The following is a 13,557-nucleotide window of genomic DNA, read 5'->3' as shown; positions in this document are numbered from 1 at the left end:
TCCTGTTCTTTAACTTTTTTCAAAAAATTTTCACATGTTTGTGAGATGAGTAAATTTGACTTGGACCTCCCTTGCCAGGTTGTGTTTCCTCATATAGCTTGAGGAAACTCTTTTGGCCCATTCAATATCTCTCTTCCCCTCTTCCAACCATTCTTCATCTTCAAAGGTCAGTATATCCAAAATTTTATCTATTAGACTTTCATCCTTTTCCTCTGGTATATTCTGAAAACGTAATATATATGCTGCTTTTTCCATCTCTAACTTTATTACTCTTTCCTCTAGTTTTGCCATACTTGCTTTATTTTCCCGAGCTATATTGGCAGTATCCTTCTCATTTTCCTCTATCTTATCCACCTTGGCGGCTAGGCTGTGGACCTGTTGAGTATTAGCTAACAGTTGTTTTTGAAATTCTTCAACTTGCTTATTGGTTTTTATTATTTGCCCCATCAAGTCTACTTTCATCGTCTCTAAAGCTTCTTGATTTTGCCTGAAGCCTGCCATCACAATATTTTGCAATTTCTCAAAAGCATCTTGATTGGCCATTTCTGGTGTTGCTTTCCCCCCTCCCCCTGGGGGTGGTGGTGGGGTGCCTTGTCCCAATTTTTTAGCTTTGGTTCCCATTCCTATTTCCTGGTAACTTTCTGCACCGCTAAGTCAAATATTGATTTTGTTTTTCCACTTTCTCAGGTATTTTTCTATGCTTCTATTTTTCTATTTATTTTCTATTTTTTCCCCTTATTTCAACCCAAAATCTCTTCACCTTACAATCTATGTTGTTAATTTTACTCAAATATCTGTTCAGTTAATTAGTCTAAACCTTATATAATTAAGAACAATTCAATTCATTACATTAAGTTCAATTCATTAAGTAATACAGTTACTCTATTAAGAATAATTCAATTCATTACATTAAGTTCAATTCATTAAGTAATACAATTACTCTATTACACAATTACACAAATACACAGTTAGTTATTATTTCTATTACCTCAGACATCCACTAGTCCTCTTTCCACTTGTTCAGCATCTATATACACTTGTTAAGTTCTCTGCCATACTGTTAAATTATCGATTCCATAATCCATCATATATTAAGTTCACCCTTTCTAGTTCCTTCTCCCTTCTCTTCTTCCTCTTCTTCCACTATGGAGCACTTTTTTCTTCCTTTCTTCCTGCAGTTCTTCTGATTTTGTAGCACTAGTTATTGTCTTTGGTTACACAAATTATTCCAACGTCTCCAAAACCTCATACACCCATCTTCAGTGAGGAGACAGCCGCAGCGAAGCCGCTGCTCAAAACCATCTCCCCACCCTTTGCCAAGTATACACCTCCCAAGTTCTGTGCTTTTTCTCTCTTCCTCTTAGACAGTACTATACAATCAGTTCTCCACACCGTCTATGCACTTTCCCTCCTTGAAGAAGACGCCATTCCCCTCCTGTCTTGTACTTTCACTTTCAACAACACCCACGCCGCCATTAACCTTCGTTCCACATAGCACTTTCAGTCACTTCTTTTCTTTCCCCTTCTGTTTATTTTTCTTTATATCTCCTTATTTCTTCCTCTCCAATTATTTTGTACTATATTCTCCACTTAAGCCCCCTCTTTCCGTCTCTCTGCCTCCAGTCACTCACCCCGTCCGCTCGTCTGCTCGTTCTCACCGTTCAGTCACTGCCGCCACTGTCCGTCTTTAACTTTCTTTCACATTCGACTCCGCTCCGACTTCCCCGTCTCCATCTTTATTGCTGGATGTTATAATTTCTGCCTTCTTTCAGCTCAAACCTCAGAATGTCTGCCCCTCGCCTCCGCCTTAAACACATCTCAGCCTCTCATCTGCCGCGGTCGCTGCCATTAACACTGCTTGCCGCTCGCCTCGTTCTCCGTTCTCCGCTCTCGGTTCTGACACTCACCCGCCAGTTCAGTCTCAGTCATCGATGGGCACCAGTGAGATCAAGGTTTCAGCTTCCAAATTCTTTTGGTTGTTTCTTTATTGGAAATCAAACGTTGTCTCCGTCCACTCCCTTGTCCGGTGGCCCTGGTTAGTCACCAAGGTGTTGCTGGGCATCGGCTACAGGGACAAGTTGGGGTTGGATGAGGAGCCTCCGCTCCCCCTCCACTCCCAAAAAGCTCCCCAAACTGCGATGTGTCTTCTGACACTTCTTTAGGAGGTACTCCCCCTCCGGGAAGTCCTCCCAAATATATATGTTTCAATTTCATTTTAAGTTCTCTGGCTCTAATCCGCAGGGGTCCTCAAACTTTTTGGGCCTGAGGGCACACGTTTCGATTCTGACAGTGTGGTAGGTGCAGTCACAAAATGTCTTTTTTGAGAAGGTACAACCAGATACAATATGGCAGCTATAGTTACCTTCAGTGAAGATCCTCATTAGGGATGAGCATGAGTCGGGAAAATGCTCATTTGGTTTGCGGCGTGCCAAGTTTGCAAACTACAAACTTTAATTAACTTTTAGAGGTTAAAAGTAACTAGTAGAACAGCCCCCTTGGTGGGCTAGAGAGACCAGACTTGTAGGAGATCTCTAGCTGATTCTCCTTAGGGCCTGCAGCCTTAACCTATTCATTTCTGGAGTAGTACGGCTATGGACCTCCAAGCCTAAGAACAAGAAATGAAACCATTTCAGGAAGGATATCTGAAATACATAGGGTTGCCAAGTCCAATTCAAGAAATACCTGTGGACTTTGGGGGTGGAGCTAGAAGACGTTGGGGGTGAAGCCAGGAGCAAGGGTATGACAAGCCTAATTGAACTCCAAAGGGAGTTCTGGCCATCACATTTAAAGGGACCGCATGCCTTCCTTCTATAGGAAATAATGAGGGATAGGGACACCTTCTTTTGGGGCTCATAGAATTGGACCCCCTGGTCCAAACTTTTTGAAACTTGGAAAGTATTTTGGGGAAAGGCACTGGATGCTATGCCGAAAGTTTGGTGCCTCTACCTAAAAAAAATCCCCCCCCCAGAGCCCCAGATACCCGCGGATCAATTCTCAATGATTTCCTATTGGAATAAGTCTCCATAGGGTGTTCACAGACACTTCCCCTCCCCCCCCCCACTTTCTGATGACCCTGAGGCAGGGGGAGGGCCTCCAAACCGGGGGATCCCCTGCCCCACCTGGGGATTGGCAACCCTAGAAATACGTCTGTATGTGAACTGTTTATCAAGGCTGAGGAGAATTCGTATCTCCTACAATTCACAGGAGTTTCCCTTCTTTCACAGTCCTCCCAGCTCTCCAGATAAACTTAACAGCATCAAAGATAGGGCTGCCAACAACCTGGAGAAAAATATTACATCGTTTTTATAGAGTCTTAGACCGATCTTACTCTCACATTTGTCTTCTCAGCGTGGCTAACTTCCAATTTCCCACTATCTGTGCCGGGACTGCAGCAAGCATCGGTGTTTTCGCGCAGCAAAAGGAAACCACTAAAAAACAGTTTCCGTTTGCTGTGCGAAAACGCCAAACTTTGCTGTAGCCCCAGCTCAGATAATGGGAAATTGGAAGGTAACCGCGCTGAGATGAATGTGAGAGCAGGGTAAGGTGAGTGAGACATCGATCTTAATGTTATTCACCTCTATACCCAGAGAACTTCAACAGTTTCTACGCATGAAATTTCTATTAAAGGGGCAGGACACTTTTCTTCCAGTTTGTTGGCAAACCTAATCAAAGGCTCCAGCTGGCCTGATCCACCGTGCAATAGAATACAATCCGAGAGAGGTCACTATAATGGATAACACAACAAAAAAATGCAAGCTAGTGACCAATTTACTAAGAAGTATATAGAAATCAGTCCAAATGTCCAAAACATGTATATTAAAAAAAAAAGGGATGCAGAATGTCTCCAGCAACAATTTCACATTGGCACAAGAAGCCACATACTGAGCTGTAGCCAATGTGAAATTGTTGCTGGAGACGCTCTACGTCCCTTTAAAAAAAAAAATTGTATAATTTTTATTTATTTATTTCTCTCTCGGCTTGGCTTCGCGAACGAAGATTTAAGAAGGGTGCAATAGTCCACGTTTGCTGCAGGCTCGCTGGTGGCTGACAAGACCAATGTGGGACAGGCAGGTCCGGCCACAGCGGCTGCAGGGAAAAGTCTGATTTAGGTTTGGTCCTGTAGCAGTGCGATTCTTCCTCAATCTCCTTTTGTCCTCAAGACCAGCTATGCGTGTGTTCTCAAAGGAAGAGACAGCCTGGTGGATGGTGTGCCTCCATGCTTTGCGATCTGAGGCTAGGTCAGACCACTGGTGATGGTTGATGTGACAGGTGCTAAGGGATTTCTTCAAGGAGTCCTTGTACCTCTTCTTTGGTGCCCCTCTATTTCGATGGCCGGTGGAGAGTTCGCCATACAGGGCAATCTTGGGAAGGCGGTGGTTTTCCATCCTAGAAATATGCCCTGCCCAGCGCAGCTGCGTCTTCAACAGCAGTGCCTCGATGCTGGTAACCTCTGCCCGCTTGAGGACTTCAGTGTTGGTCACAAAGTCACTCCAGTGGATGTTGAGGATGGTGCGAAGGCAGCGCTGATGAAAGCGCTCAAGGAGTCGCAGGTGATGACAGTATAAAACCCACGATTCGGAGCCATAGATGAGGGTTGTCATCACAACCGCTTTGTAAACATTGATCTTTGTGCCTTTTTTCAGATGCTTGTTGCTCCACACTCTTTTGTGCAGTCGGCCAAATGCACGGTTTGCCTTTGCCAGCCTGTTGTCAATCTCCTTGTCGATCTTGGCATCTGAGGAGATGATGCACCCCAGGTAGCTGAACTGCTGGACTGTCTTCAAAACTGATTCACCCACAGTGATGCAGGGAGGGTGATAATCTTCCTGGGGTGCAGGCTGGTGGAGAACTTCTGTCTTCTTCAGACTAACTTCTAGGCCGAATAGCTTGGCAGCCTCTGCAAAGCAGGACGTCATATGCTGCAGAGCTGATACCGAGTGGGAGACGAGTGCAGCATCGTCAGCAAACAGTAGCTCTCGGATGAGTTTTTCCATTGTCTTGGAGTGTGCCTTTAGTCGCCTCAGGTTGAACAGGCTGCCATCGGTGCGATAGCGGATGTAGACACCATCGTCCTCATCTAGATCTACTGCGGCTTACTTCACATTTATATCCCACCCTCTCCGCAAGCAAACTCAGGGCGGCTTACAACATCATAAAAACAATCAATTCAATAAAACATATAAAACCATAATTTACTTATCAATTTTAAAACCATTCTAGCGCTGTTTCAATCCAATGTAGGCGGTATTGACTTTCCGACTATGACCGCCAGCATTCTGTAGGATGTCCGGTGGCAGCCCTTTTCCAATCAAACCACAAAAGCCTGTCTAAACAGTTCAGTCTTACAGGCCCTGCGGAACGCCAACAAATCCCGCAGGGCCCTTATAGCTTCTGGGAGGGTATTCCAAAGTTCTGGTGCTGCCACCGAAAAAGCCCTGGATCTTGTTATGCATAACCTGGCTTCTTTTGGGCCAGGGGCAGACAACAGATTTTTTGTCCCTGATCGCAGTGCTCTCTGGGGGATATATGGGGAAAGGCGGTCTCGTAGATAGGCAGGTCCCTGACCATAGAGGGCTTTAAAGGTTAGTACCAACACCTTGAAGCGAACTCGGAACACAACAGGTAACCAGTGCAGCTCTCTCAGCACTGGCTGAATGTGCTCCCGTCGTGGCAGCCCCATTAACAGCCGTGCCGCAGCGTTCTGCACTAGTTGTAGTCTCCGGGTTAGCGTCAGGGGTAGCCCCATGTAGAGAGCATTACAGTGATCTATTCTTGAGGTGACCGTAGCATGGATTACCGTCGTTAAGTCGTTGCGCTTCAGGTAAGGGGCCAGCTGCTGCACTTGCCAAAGATGAAAGAAGGCAGATCTAACGGTGGCTGCCACCTGAGCCTCCATTGTAAGGGAGGATTCAAGGAGCACGCCTAAGCTCTTGACCTTAGGGACCGGTATCAGTGGTACCCCGTCAAGGGCCGGCAGCTGGATCTCTCTCCCCGGACCGCCCCGACCCAGGTAGAGAACCTCCGTCTTCGTCGGATTCAATTTCAGCCGACTCAGTCTGAGCCAAGAAGCCACGGCTTGTAACGCCAGGTCTAGATTTTCCAGGGTACAGTCAGACTGGCCACTCATCAATAGGTAGAGCTGGGTGTCATCCGCATATTGATGGCAACCCAGTCCGTACCTCCTGACAATCTGGGCAAGGGGGCGCATATAGATATTAAATAGCATCGGGGATAGGACCAATCCCTGCGGCACCCCACAACTAAGAGAGTGCCTCTGGGATGCTTCCTCCCCTATCACCACCCTTTGGCCCTGATCTTGGAGAAAGGAGGTCAGCCACTGCAAGGCAGATCCCTGAATCCCCACATCGGCAAGGCGGGTAGTCAGTAGCTGATGGTCAACCGTATCAAAAGCAGCTGACAGATCCAATAACAACAGCACTGCAGAGCCGCCCTGATCCAGATGTCGCATAAGATCATCTATGAGGGCGACCAGAACTGTCTCCGTCCCGTGACATGGCCGGAAGCCGGACTGGAATGGATCCAGTGCGGAAGTGTCCTCCAGGAATCCCTGCAGTTGAGTCGCCACCGCCCGCTCTATGACCTTACCCAGAAAGGGAAGGTTTGACACCGGCCGATAGTTCGCCAATGTGGCCGGGTCTGCTGATGGTTTTTTTAAGAGGGGACGGACCACTGCCTCTTTAAGAGGTGTGGGAAAGATCCCTTCAGTCAGGGACCTGTTGATAATGTCCTGTAGTGGTTCACGCAGCCACGTTTGGCTAGCCTTTATAAGCCAAGACGGGCACGGATCTAACCTACAGGTCGTAGGGCGCACAGCTGCAAGGATCTTGTCGACTTCCTCCAGACTGAGTGGACCAAAGGAATCCAAAATTGGACCAGAAGACGTGCTCGGTGCCCCAAGTTCATCTACTGTATTAATTATGGCGGGTAAGTCGTGTCGGAGCGACGAGAACTTATCTGTGAAAAAGCTCGCAAAAGCCTCACAGCCTATTTCCGATTCTCTATTATTTTGTTTGCCCTGCGGCAATTCTGTTAATGACCGAATTATACTAAACAATTGTGCTGGACGCGAGGTCGCAGATGCGATTCTGGATGCAAAGTGATCCTTCTTTGCAGTCCGAATAGCCATCTCATAGGTCCTCATAAATGACCTATATGATGTTCTCGTAGCTTCGTCACGAGCGTGGCGCCATTGTCTCTCTAGTTGTCTTAATCGTCGCTTCATTGATCGCAGCTCTGGGGTATACCACGGAGCGGATCGTGATCGAGGATGAAGAGGACGTCTGGGAGTGATTTCGTCGATGGCCTCGGAGAGCCGGTTATTCTCCACTAGTTCATCCAACGAGGCGCCGGTGGGCCAAGGGTCCCGTATAGCCATCTGAAGCCGCAATGGGTTCATCTGACTACGCGGGCGAGCCAAAATCTGCTCACCGCCTAAACGGGACAGGGGTGGCATATCCACACGGGCCTTCAGGACCTGGTGGTCAGACCATGGCACTGTCTCAGCAGATATCTGACCCACTGCTACTCCCGCCGCAAAGATCAGGTCTAGTGTGTGTCCGGCCTGATGCGTGGGCGCCGTTACATATTGGGAAAGTCCTAGTGCTGCCATGGAAAGCACTAGGTCCGTCGCGCAAGTGGAAGCTGCGTCCTCAGCATGGACATTGAAGTCACCCAGGACTATAAGTCGAGGGTGCTCCAATGCCCAGCCTGTTACAGCCTCCATCAAGGATGGCAGGGCACTGGCTGGTGCGTTAGGTGGACGGTACACCAGCCAGATTGCCAAACTTTCCCCAACGTCCCACTCCAGGCCCACACATTCCACGCCCTTGATCTCTGGTGGCGGAAGTATCCTGAAGGAGCAATCCTCCCGTATGAAAAAGGCCACCCCTCCCCCCCGCCCGCTAGTCCGGGCCTGGTGAAGGACGGAGAACCCAGGTGGGGCTACTTGGGAGAGAGCAACTGTCTCCCCCTCCCGCACCCAGGTCTCCGTCACGCAAGCCAGGTCCATGTCCTGCCTGATGAAAAAATCTTGCAGGACTGAGGTTTTATTATTTATGGACCTGGCGTTGCACATCACCAGGGACGGAGGCGAGTGTCTCCACTTGGCCCTCCCACTTGCTATCCTTGGGATGGGACACAGGCTGGAAGGGGGGCGAGCCCTCGTGTCTCGTACTCCTTCTGTTCACATTCTGCCTGCTCCCACCGCTGTACTTTCCCCTCCCCAGGAGCACTGGAATCCCCTGGCCCGACATCACTTACCAAAGATTTTCCGAAGTCTGGGTCTCTGTCTTGAGTCAGCAACCACACAACGTATTCTGTTCTTTTGCCCACTCTACCTGAAAATTTCTGACCACTATATATCTATATAATTGAATCACTATAAATCTATATAATTGAATCAATATTGGTCCCAGGTCTGATGAAGACTGGAAAGAAACTAGTACTTAATCGATTGGCTTGTCTCCACACTACTTTGGGACTTGAATATACATATTTTGGACATTTGGACTGATTTCTATATACTTCTTAGTAAATTGATCACTAGCTTGCATTTTTTTTTGTGTGTCTGATCCACCATGCGGCATCCATGCGCTCCCAGGCCGGATGGTATGGCTTAATACACAAATGAGCTCCCGATGGACTTTTACTAAAAAAAAAAAAGCACAGGTTACAACTGTGCACTTATTCCTTCATGAGCAAAGTTTATATAAATCATGACATAAACAAATGTTATCGTTTTCCTTTCAGGGGGCCACTGTTATTACAGATCTCCGCTCTGTTCTTCTTGACCCTAAGCATTGGGAGAAACCTCATGAGTTCAACCCAAATCATTTTTTGGACAAGGATGGAAATTTTGTGGAGAGAGAAGCATTCCTTCCATTTGGAGCAGGTAAATGTCGATGTCCAAACTAATTTGTGGCTGATATTCATAGAACTATTTGCCCTATTTAGTGCTGAGCTTTGCAGAAAAATTCATTAGATAAGAGGTTTTCATAAAATATGAGGAGGGACGGTGGCTCAGCTGTAAAGCATCTGCTTGGTAAGCAGAAGGTCCCAGATTCTATCCCTGGCATCTCCAACTAAAAAGGGTCCAGGCAAGTAGGTATGAAAAACCTCAGCTTGCGACCCTGGAGAGCCACTGCCAGTTTGAGTAGACAATATTGACTTTGATGGACCAAGGGTCTGTTTCAGTAGAAGGCAGCTTCAGATGTTAATATGTTCATGAGACCTCCTTCTCAGTCCTGTATTTTTTTGTGGATGAAATATAAAGTCCTATGACTACAAGTTGGAGGTAATAAGAAACTTCCTTATCTTTTGCTAGTGAGTCCTAGTGGCTAGACTAGAGTGTCAGACTAAGATCTGGAGACCCAGGTTTGAATCCCCGCTCTGCCCTGGAAACTTTCTGGGTGACCCTGGGCCAGTCACATACTCTCAGCCTAACCTACTTCATAGTGCTGTTGAGAGGATGGAATGGAGGAAAGGAGAACACTGTAAGCTGCTTCAGAAGGGAGGGTTATAAACGAAGCATATGAAACAATACATTTCATATAACATCACAGAGGTATTATCAGGGGTGGAATTCTAGCAGCAGCTCCTTTGCATATTAGGCCACACACCCCTGATATAGCCAATCCTCCAAGAGCCTACAAGGCTCTTCTTACAGGGTCTGCTGGGAGCTCTTGGAGGATAGGCTACACCAGGGGCATGTGACCTAATATGCAAAGGAGCTCCTGCTAGAATTCCACCCCTGGGTATTATACAGAGGAAGGCCAAATATATTAGTAGTGCTTGTTTTGATCGAGCCCTGAACCTAGATGACCCTGGCTAGCCCAATCTCATCAGATCTCAGAAGCTAAACAGAGTTGGCCCTGGTTAGTGCTTGGATGGGAAACCACCAAGGAAGCCCAGGTTGGCTATGCAGAGGCAGGCAATGGCAAACCACCTCTGAAAGTCTCTTGCCTTGAATACCCTATAGGGTCACCATAAATTGGCTTTCACTCGACAGCGCTTTCTACCACAATCCTGCTGGAAACTCAGCAGTGTTTTTGGCAGAAGTCTTCCACAGCTGCTTGACCTCAGATTCCAAAAGTGGAGATATCAAACGTAGAATGCATGGCCTTCTCCATGAAAAAGCCTCTGCTTTGCCCTGGAGGGAAGACTCCTTCCATGTAGCTCCCTGCTCAAGCAACACGGCATCACCTGTGTCTCACTGAATTGAACTCTCTTCAGTGCTACGGGATCCCTACGGGATCTTAGCCAATTCCGTAGGGTGTGCAAAACCGCCCTCTTCCGGCTAGCCTTCTAAGATGGAATAAACATCACGCCATCATTAATATAACTGAGATAGTAGCACTATTAGATTATATTTTTAGACTGTTTTTAGATTATTTAAATACTTAATTGTTAATTGTATTTAATTGTATTATCTTGTTTTATTGTTTTAACATGGCTTTTGCCATGTCCTGTAAGCCACCCTGAGCCTGCCTCGGCGGGGAGGGTGGGGCATAAATAAAATTTATTTTTATTATATTATTATTATATTATTATTAGTACTAGAGATCAGATCAGCCCCCATGCCCTCTGTATTTTTGTGTGTGTGTCTGCACCGGGAAGTCATGGCGACCTGATCTCTGATGACTGATCCTACTGGGGGCCTGGAGGGTATTTAAAGAGGTGGCTGAATAAAACCTGCCCCTGCCCTCCTGGCTGCTGGTATTCCAAGGAGGTTTCCCATCCAAACAGTAGCCAGGGCTCATGCCTTCCCTATTGTTAGGTTGAATGCTCTGCTTCCTTCCTTTTCATGGCTTGATAATGTTCACTCCCTACCTCTTCAAAACTGTATACAACACAGCAAATAATAATAAAAAGAATCAGTTCTCCAGCCAAATAATCAGGACCTTTTTTTGTAGCAGGAACTCCTTTGCATATTAGACCACCCTCCCTATGTAGCCAATCCTCCAAGAGCTGACAGCGTTTTTCTTATAGGGCCTACTGTAAGCTCTTGGAAGATCGGCTACATCAGGGGTATGTGGTCTAATATGCAAAGGAGTTCCTGCTACAAAAAAGGTCCTGCAAATAAGTGGAGACCCCAAACAACACTGCTCCTGCATCTTCTCTTCCTTTCCCCATCTTTAATTTCTCCTTTCACAGTTTTTGTTATCTGCAGTATTGCTGGACTAAGTAATTCATAGTAGTGTTCATATTGCAATGGTTGCTATTAAAATAGGTAGTACTGGTTGACTTCGTACATACAAAGAAGCTTGGGTGAACTTCCCCTTTCAGTATTCTCCATCCTAATCCCAAACCTACTTTCCCTAAAATGCAATATTATATCATTATGTAGCTAATGAACAGATGATCAGATGCTTAGAGAAGAAAATGGTCTATGCCAAGGGTGGTCAAACATGCTTAATGTAAGAACCACATAGAGTAAACATCAGATAAGAACATAAGAGAAGCCATGTTGGATCAGGCCAATGGCCCATCCAGTCCAACACTCTGTGTCACACAGTGGCAACAATTTTTATATACACACACACACTGTGGCTAATAGCCACTGATGGACCTGTGCTCCATATTTTTATCTAAACCCCTCTTGAAGGTGGCTATGCTTGTGGCCGCCTCCACCTCCTGTGGCAGTGAATTCCACATGTTAATCACCCTTTGGGTGAAGAAGTACTTCCTTTTATCCATTTTAACCTGTCTGCTCAGCAATTCCATGGAATGCCCACGAGTTCTTGTATTGTGAGAAAGGGAGAAAAGTACTTCTTTCTCTACTTTCTCCATCCCATGCATTATCTTGTAAACCTCTATCATGTCACCCCGCAGTCGACGTTTCTCCAAGCTAAAGAGTCCCAAGCGTTTCAACCTTCCTTCATAGGGAAAGTGTTCCAGCCCTTTAGTCATTCTAAAGCCGCAAGACATGAACATCAGAGGTTTGAGAGAGGGAGGCAAATAGATGGGGGAGGAGAGATGGGGGAAAAGCAACTTTAAATGCATTCTCCAAGCCATTGGCTGGCAGGGACTTTGAGAGATACACAATATGTGTGAAAGAGCCACATGTGGCTCCCGAGCTACAGTTTGGCCACTCCTGGATCTATGCATTATATTCCAAACCTCATACAGCTATCAGGACTCCAAACACTTAATATGTGACTGTAGTCATCAGTTAATGGGGGATTCTGACCTAAATCAGCTCCTAGCAAGGTAGGAAGCAAAAGGAGTTATGGTAGGGTTGCCATATTTTTCGCCTGGGTAGATCTTCTGGGGTTACAGCTGATCTCCAGGCAACGGAGATCAGTTCACTTGGAGCAAATGGCCGCTTTTCAGCATTATACCCCATGGAAGTGCCTCCCCTTCCCAAACCTTCCCCTCGCCCCAAAATCTGTAGGTATTTCCCAACTCAAAGTTTGCAACCCTAGGTTATGGAAAGAGCAGTTAGTTGTACTAATGGAAATTGCTGTGGGGCCACTTGAAGGAGAGGGAACTGGCTTCAGTCTATAAGCCCCAGTGCTCCTTTCCAAGTCTCAACTAACTGTTGGTCAGAGACATATATGGTGAAAAGCAGGTACAGCGGATGCAACTCATTTGCTGCTTTTCTGTATTCCCTTTGAAGGGGCCCGTGTGTGTCTGGGGGAGCAGCTGGCAAGGATCGAAATCTTCATCATCTTCACCAGGTTGTTGAGGACGTTCACCTTTCGGCCACCAGAAGGAATGAAAAAAATCAAAGAAGAACCTGTAGTACGATTGACTACCCCTCCCTATCCTTATAAGATCTGCGCCATTCCCCGCAACAGTGGCTCATAAGCCATAAATGTATTTAGAGGAGCATTTTTGTTCCTATCAATTTGATGACAGTTCACTGAAACACCATCTAACATTGTGCTAACTAGGAGTGGGCGTGGGCCTAATTTTGTCATGGACCAGGGGCTGGTTCGTGGTCATGGACCTAATTTTGTCTTGGACCAGGGGCTGGTTCGTGGTCATGGACCTAATTTTGTCTTGGACCAGGGGCTGGTTTGTGGACATGGACGTAATTTTGTCTTGGACCAGGGGCTGGTTCGTGGTCATGGACCTAATTTTCTCGTAGACCAGGGGTTGGTTCGTGGTCATGGACCTAATTTTGTCTTGGACCAGGGGCTGGTTCGTGGTCATGAACCTAATTTTTTCATGGACCAAGGGCTGGTTCGTGGTCATTTGCCCAGTCTGTGTGTTCTCAACAGACTGCCCACAGACAGCAATTTTTTTTAGGTGGTCCATTCAGTCCATTGGAGTGGTCCATGGGCCAGACAACTCAGCATCAAGGCATTAATTGTCAAGATAACCAGGGAGATGTTCTTCTACAGCCTTTCTGCAGCCCTGGAAACACCAATACTGGCTCTCCAAAACTTGACAGGGAGGTCTGGCTGCCAATAAGAGAGGTCCCATTCTGCTCTATGGGAGAAGACTGCTTCTGGAACTGAGCTGTAATCCAAAACCAATCTCCACACAACTTGGATGGTAGATAGAGGGGCATCCCAGGGAGGTCTGCCATGA

General features: G+C 46.7%; 1 protein-coding gene across 1 annotated transcript in view; it reads left to right on the top strand.

The window, feature by feature from the left end:
- Window positions 1–12,838, top strand: part of LOC132574456 (cytochrome P450 2J2-like) — a 45,296-nt gene extending 32,458 nt beyond the window's left edge. The window contains exons 8-9 of the mRNA XM_060242811.1: window positions 8,770–8,911; window positions 12,638–12,838. Coding sequence (XP_060098794.1) covers window positions 8,770–8,911; window positions 12,638–12,828 — 333 coding nt within the window. The 3' untranslated portion in view covers window positions 12,829–12,838. The remainder of the gene's footprint in view (window positions 1–8,769; window positions 8,912–12,637) is intronic.
- Window positions 12,839–13,557: the final 719 nt, after the last annotated feature.

Source organism: Heteronotia binoei, chromosome 6 (genome assembly GCF_032191835.1).
Source record: "Heteronotia binoei isolate CCM8104 ecotype False Entrance Well chromosome 6, APGP_CSIRO_Hbin_v1, whole genome shotgun sequence".
Lineage (NCBI taxonomy): Eukaryota > Metazoa > Chordata > Lepidosauria > Squamata > Gekkonidae > Heteronotia > Heteronotia binoei.
Note: the sequence above shows the minus strand (reverse complement) of the source record. Positions and strands in the feature narration are given on the sequence as shown.